General features: G+C 40.3%; 1 protein-coding gene across 3 annotated transcripts in view; it reads right to left on the reverse strand.

Moving 5' to 3' along the window:
* The window catches only part of XPNPEP3 (X-prolyl aminopeptidase 3), a 73,930-nt gene that overhangs the window by 20,751 nt on the left and 38,296 nt on the right, over nt 1–14,883 (reverse strand). For all 3 annotated transcript variants that reach the window (XM_059401935.1, XM_059401936.1, XM_059401937.1), the window contains exons 5-6: nt 2,616–2,678; nt 1,675–1,788 (exon numbers count right to left, since the gene is read on the reverse strand). In XM_059401935.1, the coding sequence (XP_059257918.1) occupies nt 1,675–1,788; nt 2,616–2,678 (177 nt within the window). The remainder of the gene's footprint in view (nt 1–1,674; nt 1,789–2,615; nt 2,679–14,883) is intronic.

The raw sequence follows: 14,883 nt of genomic DNA on the forward strand, positions 1-14,883 counted from the left end.
TAAGAAGTCGGATACCATCAGGCTACAGAGAGGATGTGGTCAAGAGAATTACACGCCACTGGTAGGAGTACAAACAGACACAGATACTTGGGAAAACACACTGTATTATCTTCTCACACTTATGAATTAAAAAAAGTTCCAAAAAACTTATAGCAGTATATAGTTTTATGTAGTTCACAAACAGGCAGAGCTAAATAATATTATTTGGGGAATCATATATAATCATATATACGTTGACACAGCCACTTCAAAAAATTGAGGGAAGACAAAAATTTAGGATAAACAGTTAGTTACCTCTGGGAGGGAGGCAATAGGATAGCAAAGCATAAAGACACATAAGTAGATGCACAGAACTGGCAGTGTTCTCTTCTTGGGCTAAGTGATCAATTCATGGATATTCATTTAAAAAATATATTGTGTAATTTACGTATTTGCTATATTTATTTTCCTGAAATTATTGAAAATTAGAACAGATAAATAAAGGTGGATTCAGGGGCGCCTGGGTGGCTCAGTTGGTTAGCTCAGGTCATGATCCTAGGGTCCTGGGATCGAGCCCCACATTGGGCTCTCTGCTTGGCACGATGTCTGCTTCTCCCTCTTCCTCTGTCTACTGCTTTGCCTCTTGTGCTCTCTCTCTCTGCCAAATAAATAAATAAAATCTTAAAAAAAAAAACCTAAAAAAATAAAAAAATAAAAGTGGATTTGGGAGTGCCTGGGTGGCTCAGCTGGTTAAGTGTCTGACTCTTGATCTCAGCGCAGGTCTTGATCTCAGCGTTATGAGTTTAAGTGCTTCACAGGGCTCCGGGCTGACAAAACCCCTTCCCACATCTTTAAAAAAAAAAAAAAAAAGTGGACTTAATAGAGCATATACAGGGCACCTGAGTGGCTCAGTTGGTTGAGCGGCTGCCTTCAGTTTGGGTCATAATCCCAGGGTCCTGGGATTGAGTCCCACATAGGGCTCTCTGCTCAGTGGGGAGTCTGCTGTTCCCCCTACTTGTGCATGCTCTGTCAAATAAAAAAAAAGAAAAGAAATAAAGGCATATACAATTCTCTACGTGTATAGTCACTTGGGGGGGGAAGCAACTATAAAAGATCAGCTTCCTCACAGCTAATAAGGCACTATTAAAATTTGTCTACTCCAAAATATGCATGACCCACTGTTCCCTAAGTCCTTTGAGGAGGAGTGTTATTAAAAATTATGAGCAGAGGGGCGCCTGGGTGGCTCAGTGGGTTAAAGCTGCTGCCTTCGGCTCAGGTCATGATCCCAGGGTCCTGGGATCGAGCCCCACATCGGGCTCTCTGCTCAGCAGGGAGACTGCTTCTTCCTCTCTCTCTGCCTGCCTCTCTGCCTACTTGTGATCTCTGCCTGTCAAATAAATAAATAAAATCTTTAAAAAAAAAATAAAAATTATGAGCAGAAAAAAAAAAAAAGCAGAAGCTTTATAGTCGTATTCTCAGCTCTGCCCTAATGAGTTGCCTAATTTTTTTTTTGAGTTGCCTAATTTTTTAAGTTTATTTTCCTCATCCGTTGAACAGGCATGTTATTAACTGCTCCTATCTCAGAGTGCTAATACGAGAATCAAATGAGATAATGTCTGTAAAGTCATTTTATAAACAATAAAGTGCTTTAGAAGTGGCACCAGAGGAAGTGGCACTGAAGGGCATTTCGTGTACCTTGATGAGCTGATTATTCTTCACATAATGCAAAGTGTTTGACCGATTACCTCCAGCGACCACGGGCGGGTAGGCCAAGATGTCTGCACCACGGGCCCGGCATTCAAATTCAAACTGAAAAACAAGAGCCAAGCATGACAGAAGACAGGACTTCCTCAGGACTGTGCCAGCCCAGGCTCCCTCCGACAAACAGCCCATCTCTCCACAAGTCCTTCTTTTCCATCATTACTGGAGAACGAGTCATCAAATCTAACCGGACTTCTTATACTGCAATTCCACTCTATTTTTTATTCTCCCCCCAATCCTGTTATTTGACCCTATTATTAAGTCTGTTCTGTTCCTCTGAGTGCTCCAAATTTCCTGTGATTTTCAAATTAAGTCCAGAAGAGAACATAGAAAACCTATGATCATGGCTGAGTACAGAGATATAGTCGAGTAAAGCTCCCAGTTTTTCTTATTTCGGTAAACGCTAGAATACAGCTTCTGGTTTTAACAAGCTCTGCATTACTAATTTCAGCTTTTCAAACAGCTACCAACCTATATGTGCTGGAAAAGTGAAAAAGGATGCTAGGCAAATGATAAATTCTACTGCTTTTACTTTGTCCAAGGACAGAGCCGGAGACTGGCGAGAAGCGGCTGCTCCTTCCAGTCCTACTCCCGTCCTTGTCCTTCGCATTTATGTGAAGATTCTCCGTTCACATTTGACTTAAGTCTTTGCTTCTTCGTTTGTTCTCTTTTGCAATTTTCTTCATTTAATTGTAGCCCTGTGTACTTTAGACGTATCTAAATAAATTATCAGTGACCTTTAAGAACCAAATCCTCTCCACTGATACCCTGGTCACTTACATAAAAGCCAACTCGATGCCATCTGCAAATCAATGAAATTACTTTATTTACTGTTTTCGCCTCCAATAAAACCTTTCCAGTCTTTTAAAGCTCACCTTGGCATAAAGAAAGCCTTCCTCCACAGGAGCTTTACTGGCAAACATGGTTTCTATGAAAGCCTGTAAACAGAATGGAGGATGAACAATCTCGTTTTAAACAGGTTGTTTACTCAAACATTCAAAATACTGGAGCTCAAATGCAAAGCACCCTTCTCCCCAATTTTGTTGACCTGAAGTTGTGACTTTGTGCATATGATAATATAGATTTCTGAAGAGGAAACTATTGCTTTCAGGACTATTTGACTAACAACATTTAGTGGAAGGCTGACTCAATAATCACTCAGAATATACAGTGGTATGCTAGAATAAGCTATGCAGTTACACATTTGTCATTTATGTAACGAAGTAGCCCAGAAATGTATGGAATTATGGACTGAACAGTCCAGTCTACAGTAGGTTTCCCAACCTCAGCACTGTCGACATTTTGGACTAGATAACTCTTTGCCGGGTGCCAGCAGCACTTTCCCACTGTGATCATTGGATACTGCCCGATATCCCTTGAAGGACATAACTGCCCCATGTTCAGAATCAGTGACCTAGAGTATAAATCCTTAATTTCTCTGTGATAGCCATTCCACATGTGTGTTTGTTTCCTTTTTTTATGAACGTACATGTCTATAATTCACCACGGTACCCTAATCCAAAAAAGGTTTTGATTAGATCTGATAGATACACAAAATACAACTCATGGCAGGGTTAAAGAAAAGCAAGCCTTAAAAAGAATGGAGCTCAAAAACTAATAATGACCTTCACGATTACTATGGTAACTGTGGATGGACCGCCAATTTATCTGAGTTTTCTAGCAGCCCGTGTGAAAAGGGAAACTGTCAGCTGTATTTCCCACACCTGTGGGATAAAAACGAATCAGCTGCACAAGGACAGGATTATATGATTCTACCACTCAAGTTGTTGTGTTCTAAGAGTGAAGGCAACATGGGAAGGAATGTTTTTGGTAACATTTCTCCAAATACAAGGCAATGATATCACCATAAAGCCCAACAGAAGGGAAAGCAAGTGGGCTGGCCATGGAGACAGCTGCCACTTGCTCCTGCTCCCATTCTGATCCTTGCTCAAATGTTTCCTCCTCAGAGAGGCCTTCCTGACCGCCCTATCTCACTCAGCACCTCGGCCACACTTCATCCCTTTCCACTGCTTCCTTTTTCTTCACAGCATTTAATTTTAGCTGACTATACAGCGTGTTTATTTACTGTCTCTCCTCAACTAGAATGTACAATGAGGACAAGGACACATGGTAAGCCTGTTTTGCTCACCACTGTGTCTCTAGAACCTAGGAAGTATCCAGCACTATAGTAAATAATAAATATCTGCTGAATGAATTAGCAATTACAATGGAAGTTAAAGATACTTAGTTACACACACGTATGAATATTGACAATTTGTCAGTGCTACATTTTTAGCATGAAGCTAAGGAAAAAAAAAAGGACAAAGTGTGGTTATCTCCACTGAGGCTCACTCGAAAGAGGGATTTTTCTTCTCTTAGCTGCACCCTTTGTCTTTTTATTAATTTCCTTTCAAAACTTTAATAAATAGCACAGAAATTTTGTGCGTGCACACACACACCAAGCCCTTGTATATGCGTTCATCCACTGATGGATCAATGTGGGTTATTTGCAAATTTCGGCTATTGTGACCACTGCTTCTGTGAACAAATATGAGAGTACCTGTTTTTTTTTGTTTTTTTGTTTTTTTGTTTTTTTTTTGTTTTTTTTAAAGATTTTATTTATTTATTTGACAGAGAGAAATCACAAGTAGGCAGAGAGCCAGGCAGAGAGAGAGAGAGAGGAGGAAGCAGGCTCCCTGCCGAGCAGAGAGCCCGATGCGGGACTCGATCCCAGGACCCTGAGATCATGACCTGAGCCGAAGGCAGCGGCTTAACCACTGAGCCACCCAGGCGCCCCGAGAGTACCTGTTTTTAATTCTTCTGGGTATACACCTAGGAGCAGAGTTGTTAGGTCACATGATAAGTCTATGTTTAAGTTTTTCAGAACCCTCCAAGCTATTTCCACAGTGGCTAAACTATTTCACAATCGCACTGGTAATGTAAAAAGGTTCCAACTTTCCCATTTCCCTACCAACACTTGCTATATTCCGTTTGCATGTATTTTAATTTTTTAAATTTATTTTTACATTTTTAATCACCCAATGCTCATCACTACTGCACTCCTTAATCACCTATTTCACTCATCCCCCTACCCACCTGACTTCTGGTAACCACGTTGTTTTCCATAGTTCTCTGTAGTTGAGAGTCTGTTTCTTGGTTTGTCTCTTTTGCTCCCTTTGATCATTTGCTTTGTTTCTTAAATTCTGAATATGAGTGAACTCATGTTATCTTTCTCTTATTTCACTTAGCATTATACCCTCTCCATCCATATGGCAAGATTTCACTCTTTAAAGGTTAATATTCGGGGCGCCTGGGTGGTTCAGTGGGTTAAAGCCTCTGCCTTCGGCTCAGGTCATGATCCTGGGGTCCTGGGATCGAGCCCCGAATAGGGCTCTCTCTCAGTGGGGAGCCTGCTTCCTCCTCTCTCTCTGCCTGCCTCTCTGCCTACTTGTGATCTCTGTAAAATAAATAAAATCTTTAAAAAAAATAAAGGTTAATATTCCATTTTATCTATCTACCTATCCATCCATCCGAATCTTCCTTATCAATTAATTGATGGATACTTGGGCTGCTTCCACATCTTGTCTATTTGCAATAAACATATAAACACAGAGGTGCACATATCCCTTTGTATTAGTTTTTTGTATTTGTTGGGTAGATATCCAGTAGTGCAATTACTAGATCATAGGGCAGTTCTATTTTTAACTTTTTTTTTTTTAAGATATTTATTTATTTATTTATTTTTCAGAAAGAGAGAAAGAGAGAGAGAGCACGCACAAACAGGAAGAGTGGCAGGCAGAGGCAGAGAGAGAAGCAGGCTTCCCATGGAGCAAGGAGCCAGTTGCGGGACTCAATCCCAGGACCCTAGGATTACAGCCTGAGCCAAAGGCAGTGGCTTAACCAACTGAGCCACCCAGGCGTCCCTCTATTTTTAACTTTTTGAGGAAACTACTATTTTCCATAATGGCTGCACCAGTTTTTATTCCTACCAACAGTGCAAGAGGGTTCCTTTTTCTCCACATCCTCGCCAATACTTGTTTCTTGATTTTAGCCATTCTGACAGGTGTAAGATGATATCTCACCGTGCTTTGATTTGTATTTCCCTGATAATAAGTGGTGATGAGCATCTTTTCATCTGCCTTTTGGCATCTGCATGTCTTCCTTGTAGAAATGTCTTCTGCCCTTTTCAAATTCAGATTATATTGGGACATCTGGATGGCTCAGTTGGTTAAGCAGCTGCCTTTGGCTCAGATCATGATCCCAGCGTCCTGGGATCAAGTTCCACATGGGGCTCCTTGCTTGGCAGGGAGCCTGCTTCTCCCTCTGCCTGCCACTCTGCCTGCCTGTGCTTTCTCTCTCTGATCAAAAAAAAAGAAAAAAAATCAGATTATTGTTTTTTTGGGTGTTGAATTGTGTAAGTTCTTTATATATTTTGGATATATTTTTGGATAGTTATAATATGTCATCTGCAAATACCTTCTCCCATTCTGTAGGCTGCCTTTTAGTTTTGTTGATTGTTTCCTTCACTGGGCAGTAGCTTTTTATTTTGATGTAGTCCCAATAGGTTATTTTTGCTTTTGTTTCCTTTGCCTCAGGGGATATTTTTTTTCTTTTTTTAGAGAGAGTGTGTGTACATATGTATGAGTGATGCAGTGGTGGGGGAAGCAGAGGGAGAGAATCTAAGCACGCTCCACAGCCAGTGGGGAGCCTGACACGTTGCTTGATCTCATGACCCTGAGATCATGACCCTAGCCGAAGTAAGAGTCGGATGCTTAGCTGACTGAGCCACCCACATACCCCACAGGGGACCTATTTAGAAAAGAGCTGATATAGCCGATCTCAGAGAAATTACTGCTTGTGCTCTCTTAAAGGATTTTTATGGTATCAAGCCTTGTATTTAGGTCTTTAATGTATTTTGAGTTTATTTTTGTGTATGGCGTAAGGAATTGGTCCAGTTCCATTCTTTTGCATGTTGTTTAGTTTTCCCAGCAGGATTTTATTGACGAGACTATCTTTTCCCCATTCAATATTCTTTCTTGCTTTGTCAAGATTAATTAACCATATAAGCATGGGTTTATTTCTGGGCTCTCTATTCTATTCCATTGATCTAGGAGTCTATTTTTGTGCCAGTACAATACTCTTTTGATGACTACAGCTTTGAAATAACAAGCAGTCCAGAACTGTGATGCTTCTAGCTTTGCTTTTTCAAGACTGCTTTGGTTATTCGGGGTCTTTTGTGGTTCCATACAAATTTTAGGATTGTTTGTTCTAGTTCTGTGAAAAATGCTCTGGGTATTGTGATACGGGTTGTATTAAACGTGTAGATTGCTTTGGGCAGATAAAGTATTTTAACACTATTTGTTCTTCCAATCCATGATCATGGAAAGTCTTTCCATTTCTTTGTGTTGTCTTCGACTTTCTTTCATCAGTGTTTTATAGTTTTCAGAGTACAGGTCTTTCACCTCTTTGGTTAATTTCCTAATTGTAAGTGGGATTGTTTTCTTAATCTCTTTTCTGCTGTTTCATTATTGGGTGTATAGAAACCCAGCAGATTTCTGTAGACTGATTTTGGTATCCTGCAACTTCACTGAATTCGTTTATCAGCTCCTGCAGTTTTTTAGTGGTTTTTCAATATATTATCATGTCATCCAAAAACAGTGGAGTTTTACTTCTTCCTTACCAACTTGGATATCTTTTATTGCTTTTTTTGCCCAATTGCTGTGGCTATGACTTCCAGTACTATGTTGAGTAAAAGTGGTGAGTGGGGGCATCCATATCTTCTTCCTGACCTTGGGGGAAAGGCTGTTTCTTACCACTGAAAATGGTGCTGGCTGTGGGTTTTTCACATATAGCCTTTATTATGTTAAGGTATGTTCCCTCTAAACTTACTTTGTTGAGGGTTTTGTCATGGATTGGTATTGTACTTTGTCAAATGCTTTTTCTGCATCTACTGAAATGATCATATGGTTCTTAGCCTTTCTCCTGCTGATGTGATGTATCATGCTGATTGATTTGCAAATACTGACCCACCCTTGCAACCCAGGAAAACAAACCTCACTTGATCATGGTGAATGATTTTTTTTTTTTTAATGTATTGCTTCCTTCAGTTTGCTAGTACTTTGTTGAGGATATTTGCATCTATGTTCATCAAAGATATTGACCTGTAGTTCTCTTCTATTGTGGGGTCTTTATCTGGTTTTGGTATCAGGGTAATGCTGGCCTCATGGCAGGAATGTGGAAGTTTTCCTTCCTTTTCTATCTTCTGGAATAGTTAGGGGAGAGTAGGCATTAATTCTTTTTTAAATGCTTGGTAGAATTCGCCTGGGAAGCCATGAGGTCCTGAACTTTTGTTTGTTGGGAGTTTTTTGAGTACTGATTCAATTTCTTTGTTGGTAATGGGTCTGTTCAAATTTTTCTATTTCTTCCTGTTTTAGTTTTGGTAGGTTATATGTTTCTAGGAATTTACTCATTTCTTCTACCTTGTCTGATTTGTTGGCATATAGCTTTTGATAGTATTTTCTTACATCTGTATTTCTGTAACGTTTGTTATTTCTCCTCTTTCATTTGTGATTTATCCAGGTCCTTTCTTTTTCTTGAGGAATCTGGCTACAGGTTTATCAATTTTATTGTTTTTTTTTCAAAGGATCAGCTCTTGGTTTTGATTTGTTCTTTTGTTTTAGATTTTTTTTTTTTTTAAAGATTTTATTTATTTATTTGACAGACAGGGAGCACAAGTAGGCAGAGAGGCAGGCAGAGAGAGAGAGGGGGAAGCAGGCTCCCTGCCAGAGCAGAGAGTCCGATGCGGGACTCGATCCCAGGATCCTGGGATCATGACCTGAGTTGAAGGCAGTGGCTTAACCCACTGAGCCACCCAGGCACCCTGTTTTAGATTCTATATCATTTATTTTCTACTCTAATCTTCATTATTTCCTTTTTCTGCTAGGTTTAGGCTTTCTTTTTTTTTCTTCTAGTTCCCTTAGGAGTAAGGCTAGGTTGTTTGAAAATTTTTTTTCTTGCTTCTTGAGGTAGGCCTATATTGTTAAAAGCTTCCCTGTTAGGACTGCTTTGGCTGCATCTCGAAGGTTTCAAAATGTTTGCTTTCATTTTCATTTGTTTCCATGTGCTTTTTTATTTCTTCTATTTCTTGACTGACCCATTCATTGTTTAGTAGCATGTTACTTAATCTCTATGAATTCATGGTCTTTCCAGATTTTTTCCTGTGGTTGACTTCTGGCTTCACAGTGTTGTGGTCAGAAAACATGCATGGTATAAGTTCAATCTTTTAGAACTTGTTTTGTGACCTTATATGTGATCTATTCTGGAGAATATTCCATGTGCACTTGAAAATAATGTGTATTCTTCTTACATGGAATATTCTGAATATAACTGTTAAATCCATCTGGTCCAGGATGTCATTCAAAGCCAGTTTTCTTGTTGATATTCTGTTTAGATGATCTTTCCACTGATGTAAGTGGGGTGTTAAATTTCCCTACTCTTATTGTATTATTATTAATTCTTTTATGTTATTAATTGTTTTACGTATTTGGGTGCTCCCATGTTGGGTGCATAATTATTTTAAATTGTCCCCTTCATTACAGTGTATTTCTTTGTATCTTGTTATAGTCTTTGTTTTAAAGCCTATTTTGTCTGATATAAGTATTGCTACTCTGGCTTTTTTTAAAAAAAGATTTTATTTATCTATTTGAGAGACTGAAGCAGGCTGCTTGCTGAGCAGGGAGCCCCACCCAGGGCTCAATCCCAGGACAATGGGATCATGACCTGAGCTTAAGGCAGATATTTAGCAACTGAGCCACCCAGGCACCTCTACTCCAGCTTTCTTTTTACAACCATTTGCAAGATTAATGTTTCTCCATCCCTCACTTCCAATATACAGGTGTCCTTAGGTCTAAAATGAGTCTCTGTAGACTACCGATAGTCTCCTATAGACTGTAAACATAGATGGGTCTTATGTTTTTACCCATTTTGTCACCCTATGTCTTTTGATTGGAGTGTTTAGTCGATTTACATTCAAATTAATTATTGGTAGATTAATTGCCATTTTATTACTTGCTTTGTTGTTGTTTCTGAAGATTTTCTCTGATCATTTTTTATCTTTCTCTCTTTCATGGTGTGCTGGTTTTTCTTAGTGATATATGTGGATTTTTTTCTCTTTAATCCCTGCATATTTATTAGTGGTTTCTAATTTGTACTTACCATTAGCTTTGTATATAACATCTTCTGCATATAGCAGTCTATATTAAGTTGATGGTTGTTTAAGTTTGAATCCATTCTTTACTCCTCTCCTCCTGACATTTTAGGTATATGGTATCATATTTGACATCTTTTTATTTTGTGAGTTCCTTGGCTGATTTTTTAAAAAAAGATTTTATTTGTCAGAGAGAGCGAGAGAGAGAGCATGCGCACAAGTGGGGGAGGGGCAGTAGGCAGAGCAAGCAGAGGGAGAAGCAGGCTCCCCACTGAGCAAGGAGTCTGATGTAGGACTCAATCCCAGGACCCTGGCATGACCTGAGCCAAAGGAAGCTGCTTAACCAACTGAGCCACCTAGGTGTCCCGCTTGGCTGATTTTTAACGGCTATATTCATTTTTACTACTTTTGTGTTTCCTATCTTCATATCGTCATTTTTGGTCTTTCCTTTCCACTCAGAGTCCCCTTTAATATTTCTTGCAGGACTTGTTTAGTGGTCATGAACTCCTTCAGTTTTTTTTTGTATGGGAAGCTCTTTTATCTTTCCTTCTATTTTGAAGTTAGCTTTGCTGGATAAGAGTATTCTTGGCTGCAGGTTTTTTCTATTCAGCACTTTGAATGTATCATGCCACTCGTTTCTGGCTTGGAAGTTTCTGCTGAAAAATCTGACAGCTTTACGGAGTTTCCTTTATATGTAACTGTCTTCCTTTGTCTTACTGCTTTTAGCATTTTCTTTCTTTCTTTCTTTCTTTCTTTCTTTCTTTCTTTTTTTTTTTTTTTTTAAGATTTTTACTTACTGGGCACCTGGGTGGCTCAATGGGTTAAACCTCTGCCTTCGGCTCAGGTCATGATCTCAGGGTCCTGGGATCGAGTTCAGCATCAGGCTCTCTGCTCAGCAGGGAGCCTGCTTCCCTCTCTCTCTCTCTGTCTGCCTCTCTGCCAAATAAATAAATAAAATCTTAAAAAAAAAAAAAAGACTTTTATTTATTTATTTGTCAAAGAGAGAGTGTGGGGAAGGGCAGAGGGAGAAGCAGGCTCTGCACTGAGCAAGGAGCCTGATGTGGGACTTGATCTCAGGACCCTGGGACCATGACCCAAGCTGAAGGCAGACGCTTAACCAACTGAGCCACTCAGGTGTCTCTATTTTCTTACTGTATTTTGCCATTCATTCATTCATTCTTTTATTACTTAACGTTTACTTATAAGCAATCTTTATACCCAGGGTTAGGCTCTAACTCATGACCCTGAGATCAACAGCTGCAAGCTGTAGCAACTGAGCCAGCTAGGTGCCTCTGTATTTTGCCATTTTAATTATAATATGTCTTTGTATGGATCTTCTTTTGTTGGTTTTGTTGATTTTCTGTGCCTCCTGGATCTGGAGGTTTCTTTTCCTATATTAGGGAAGTTTTCAGCTATTATTTCTTCAAATAAATTCTATGTCCCTTTTTCTCTCTCTTCTTTTTCTGGGACTCCCATAATATGAATGTTGTTATGTTTGATGGAGTCACTGAGTTCCCTAAGTCTATTCTCATTTTGCATAATTCTTTTTTTCTCCCTTTTGTTTATCTTGATTACTTTCCATTACTTTATCTTCCAGGTTCAGATTTCTGTTTCTTCCAGACTGCTGTTCATTCCATCAAGCAGGTTTCTCATTTTGTTTACTGAGCCCTTTATCTCTGCTATATTATTCCTTATCTCTGGGTTAACAGTCTCACTGATGTACTCCATTCTTTTCTCAAGTGCAGTGAGTAATCTTATGTTCATTGCTTTAAATTCTCCATCAGGCATGTTAGTTATATCTGTTTTATTTATAGCTCCCTGGCCATGGCCTTGTCCTGTTCCTTCATTTGGGGCAAATTCCTCTGCCATTTCATTTTGTCTAAGTCTCTGTACCTGTTTCTGTATGTTAGGAGAGTCGGGTACAGCTCCTGTTCTTGAGGGTCATGGTTTTATGAAGACGACGACCTGTACTGCCTGTAATGCAGTGTTGCAGGGCCTGGTGCTTCTGGGAGTAACTCCAATGTGTGGTGCTTGCAGCCTCCTGTTGTGTCCTGGCTGCTTTATCCTTTCGGCCAGTTGTCTTCAGGGGCTCTCTCTGCCTGTTGTGAGTAGTGTCTGATCCCTGGCCTGAATGTGGTGGATTTCAACGAGGTATGCTCTGGTTTGCTGGTGAAATGAGACCTGTTGCTGCTACCACTGGAACCAAGGCCTTATAAAACTCCCGGGCTGGTGGACACAGTGTTGGCAGGGGTTTGGGCCAGTCTTCTGGGGGAGGGGTGCTCCATGAGCTGGGACTGAGGGAGTGTGAGTGGGAAGTGCAGTTCCATTAGAGCACTAGGAGGTAGGGCTTGGTGTAAGCAAGGTAGGTAGCAAGTGCTGATGCTGTGCTGATTCTCACAGGTGGCCCTGTGCTTATGCTGAAGGGTGGAGGAGAGAAATGGAACCTGCCAGTTCCTTTATTCCCACAGGGTTCTCTCCATGACTGCTGCCTCTCTGGGACATGCTCTGAGATGAGCAACTAAACCTCCCACTCACAGTGTGTGCCCCAGATGCTCTTCAGATTGCTCTTTCAATGGTGTATGTCCACAGCCTACTTGCCCTGCCTTCTCTCCAAGGACAGCTCCAATGTCCTCTGAGCTCTTCCAGAGCCAAGTATGCTAACCTTTCAAGCTCCAGGCTTGAAAGCTCCAGCCCTGCTGGTTCCAAGAACTTCTAAAATTTGGGCCGTCCTGCTTTCCAAGCCAACTCTTATGGGGATTTGTTTTCCCCTTGTGCTCCCTTGTGTGCTGGTTTGTGTCTTTGCCCTTCACTGGCACTGTGGCTCCCTCCCCACCACAGTGGCCACATTCCAGTTATTTCCCACGCCATGTTTCTGCACTTCTTACCTACTTCCATGTGGCTTCTTCCCTACTTTTAGTTGTAAAATTTGTCCTGACAGTCTTCAGATCAATTTCTGGGATACTTAGGATGATTTGACAGTTATCTAGTTTTATTTGTGGGATGAAGTGAACCTCGGGTTCTCCTACTCCACTAACATCTTCCCCTCCTGTGTCTTTTGCTTTTAAATTGTAGTCATCTTACTGGGTATGAAATGGTATCCCATTTTGGTTTTGATTCACATTTTCCTAACAGTAAATGATATTAAGCATCTCTTCATGTGTTTATTGGTCATCTGTATATCTTCTTTGGGGAAATGCCTATTTAAGTCCTTTGCCCATTTTTTGAAAAGATTATTTATTTATTATTTATTTGGGTGGGGGAGAGAGAGTGAGCACGACTGGTGGGGAGGGACAGAGGGAGAGGGAGAAGCAGGCTCCCCAATCACTAGGGAGCCTGACTTGGGGCTCAATCCCAGGACCCCAGGATCATGACTTGAGCTGAAGGCAGACACTTAACTGACAGCCATCAAGGCACCTCCTCTACCCATTTTAAAAAAATATTTTATTTATTTGACAGAAAGGAAGAGAGAGCACAAAGAGTGGGAGCGGCAGGGAGAGGGAGAATCAGGCTCCCTGCAGAGCAGGGGAACCCTGATATGGGACTCAAACACAGGACTCTGGGATCATGACCCGAGCTGAAGAGAGTGGCTTAACCAAATGAGCTACCCAGGCACCACCCCCCACCCATTTTAAAACTGGGTTGCCTTTTTGTTTTTGAGTTACAGGAGTTCTTTACATATTCTGGGTACTAGATAGACCTTTATTGTATATATTGCTTGCAAATATTTTCTCCTATTCTATAGGCTGTCTTTTCACTTTTTTGATAGTGTTGTTTGATTGATGCACAGTTTTTAATTTTGATGAAGTTGAATTTATCTGTTTTTCTTGTGTTGCTTATTTTGGTGTCATATCTAAGAAGTCATTGCCAAATTCAAGGTCATGAAGATTCACCTCTATGTTTCTGCTAAGCTCTTAAGTTTAGGTCTTTGAGCCATTTTGAGTGAATTTTTATATATGGTATGAGGGAGGGATCCAACATCACTCTTTTGCATGTAGATATCCAGTTGTTCTAGCATATCTCAATTATTCTTAATTAAATACACGTTAAAGCATTATTTTTGAAAGGAAAAGAATGATTCTGATAAAGAGGATGAAAATGCTACTATGAGCTTGGGTAACTGCCAAGCCATCCCTGGTTTGAACAAGCACTGGCTTTGAAATCAGTAGAGGAAATAACAAAACCCGAATTTTAGCAGTTAGCAAAAAAGACTGGAAGAGAAAAGGAAATCAATGGCAGTTCCATTAAAAACTCAGTGGTGCTTGCTGCTTTGCTGAAAGCAAGCGGACTCTGCAGAAGAGTTTCACCTTTGTGGCCGGCAGGTGGAGCTCCAACCAAAGGAACCCAAGCCACTTAAAAAAAAATTTTTTTTCTTTCCTTTTTTTTTTTTTTTTTTTAAAGATAAATCAGCTGTGAGACACACTGCAACTAATTCAAGCAGGGCAAACTAATGATGGAGGACAAAATATCATGAAAGGGATTATTCAGTGAAGGAAATAAGCCATTTTGCAGTTTTAGATACAACAATTTGATAAATTCTTTTAAAAAAAATGGTCCTGAGAATTTTGTATCGGGGAGCAGTATCTCCGGCTTTAAACACTAATGAGAGTAGGGAAATTTCAGGGCTCACTGTGGTTCACAGGACAATCCCTAGTTTATTAGAATGGATTAAGGGAGGGGTCCAGTATAGAAGGGCAATTGCCCTGCCTCTCCCTTGTTATATAAATGGCCACTGCCTCCTGAAGCTGCATGGAGGCTGTGGAGGTAGATAGTACTGCCCTGGTTATCTGATGAAGGAAATGAAAACCCTGATGGGAAGCTCCTTACTCAGGTTATGACTGACACTGTAATAAAGGATTTCATATATGACTTTGTTGTTGGACCCCAGGAGGATGTAAAAAGATAGTTTCAGATCTTTAATCTAAACTTCCTCCTATGGA

This window comes from Mustela nigripes, chromosome 6 (genome assembly GCF_022355385.1).
Source record: "Mustela nigripes isolate SB6536 chromosome 6, MUSNIG.SB6536, whole genome shotgun sequence".
NCBI classification, from domain to species: Eukaryota; Metazoa; Chordata; class Mammalia; order Carnivora; family Mustelidae; genus Mustela; species Mustela nigripes.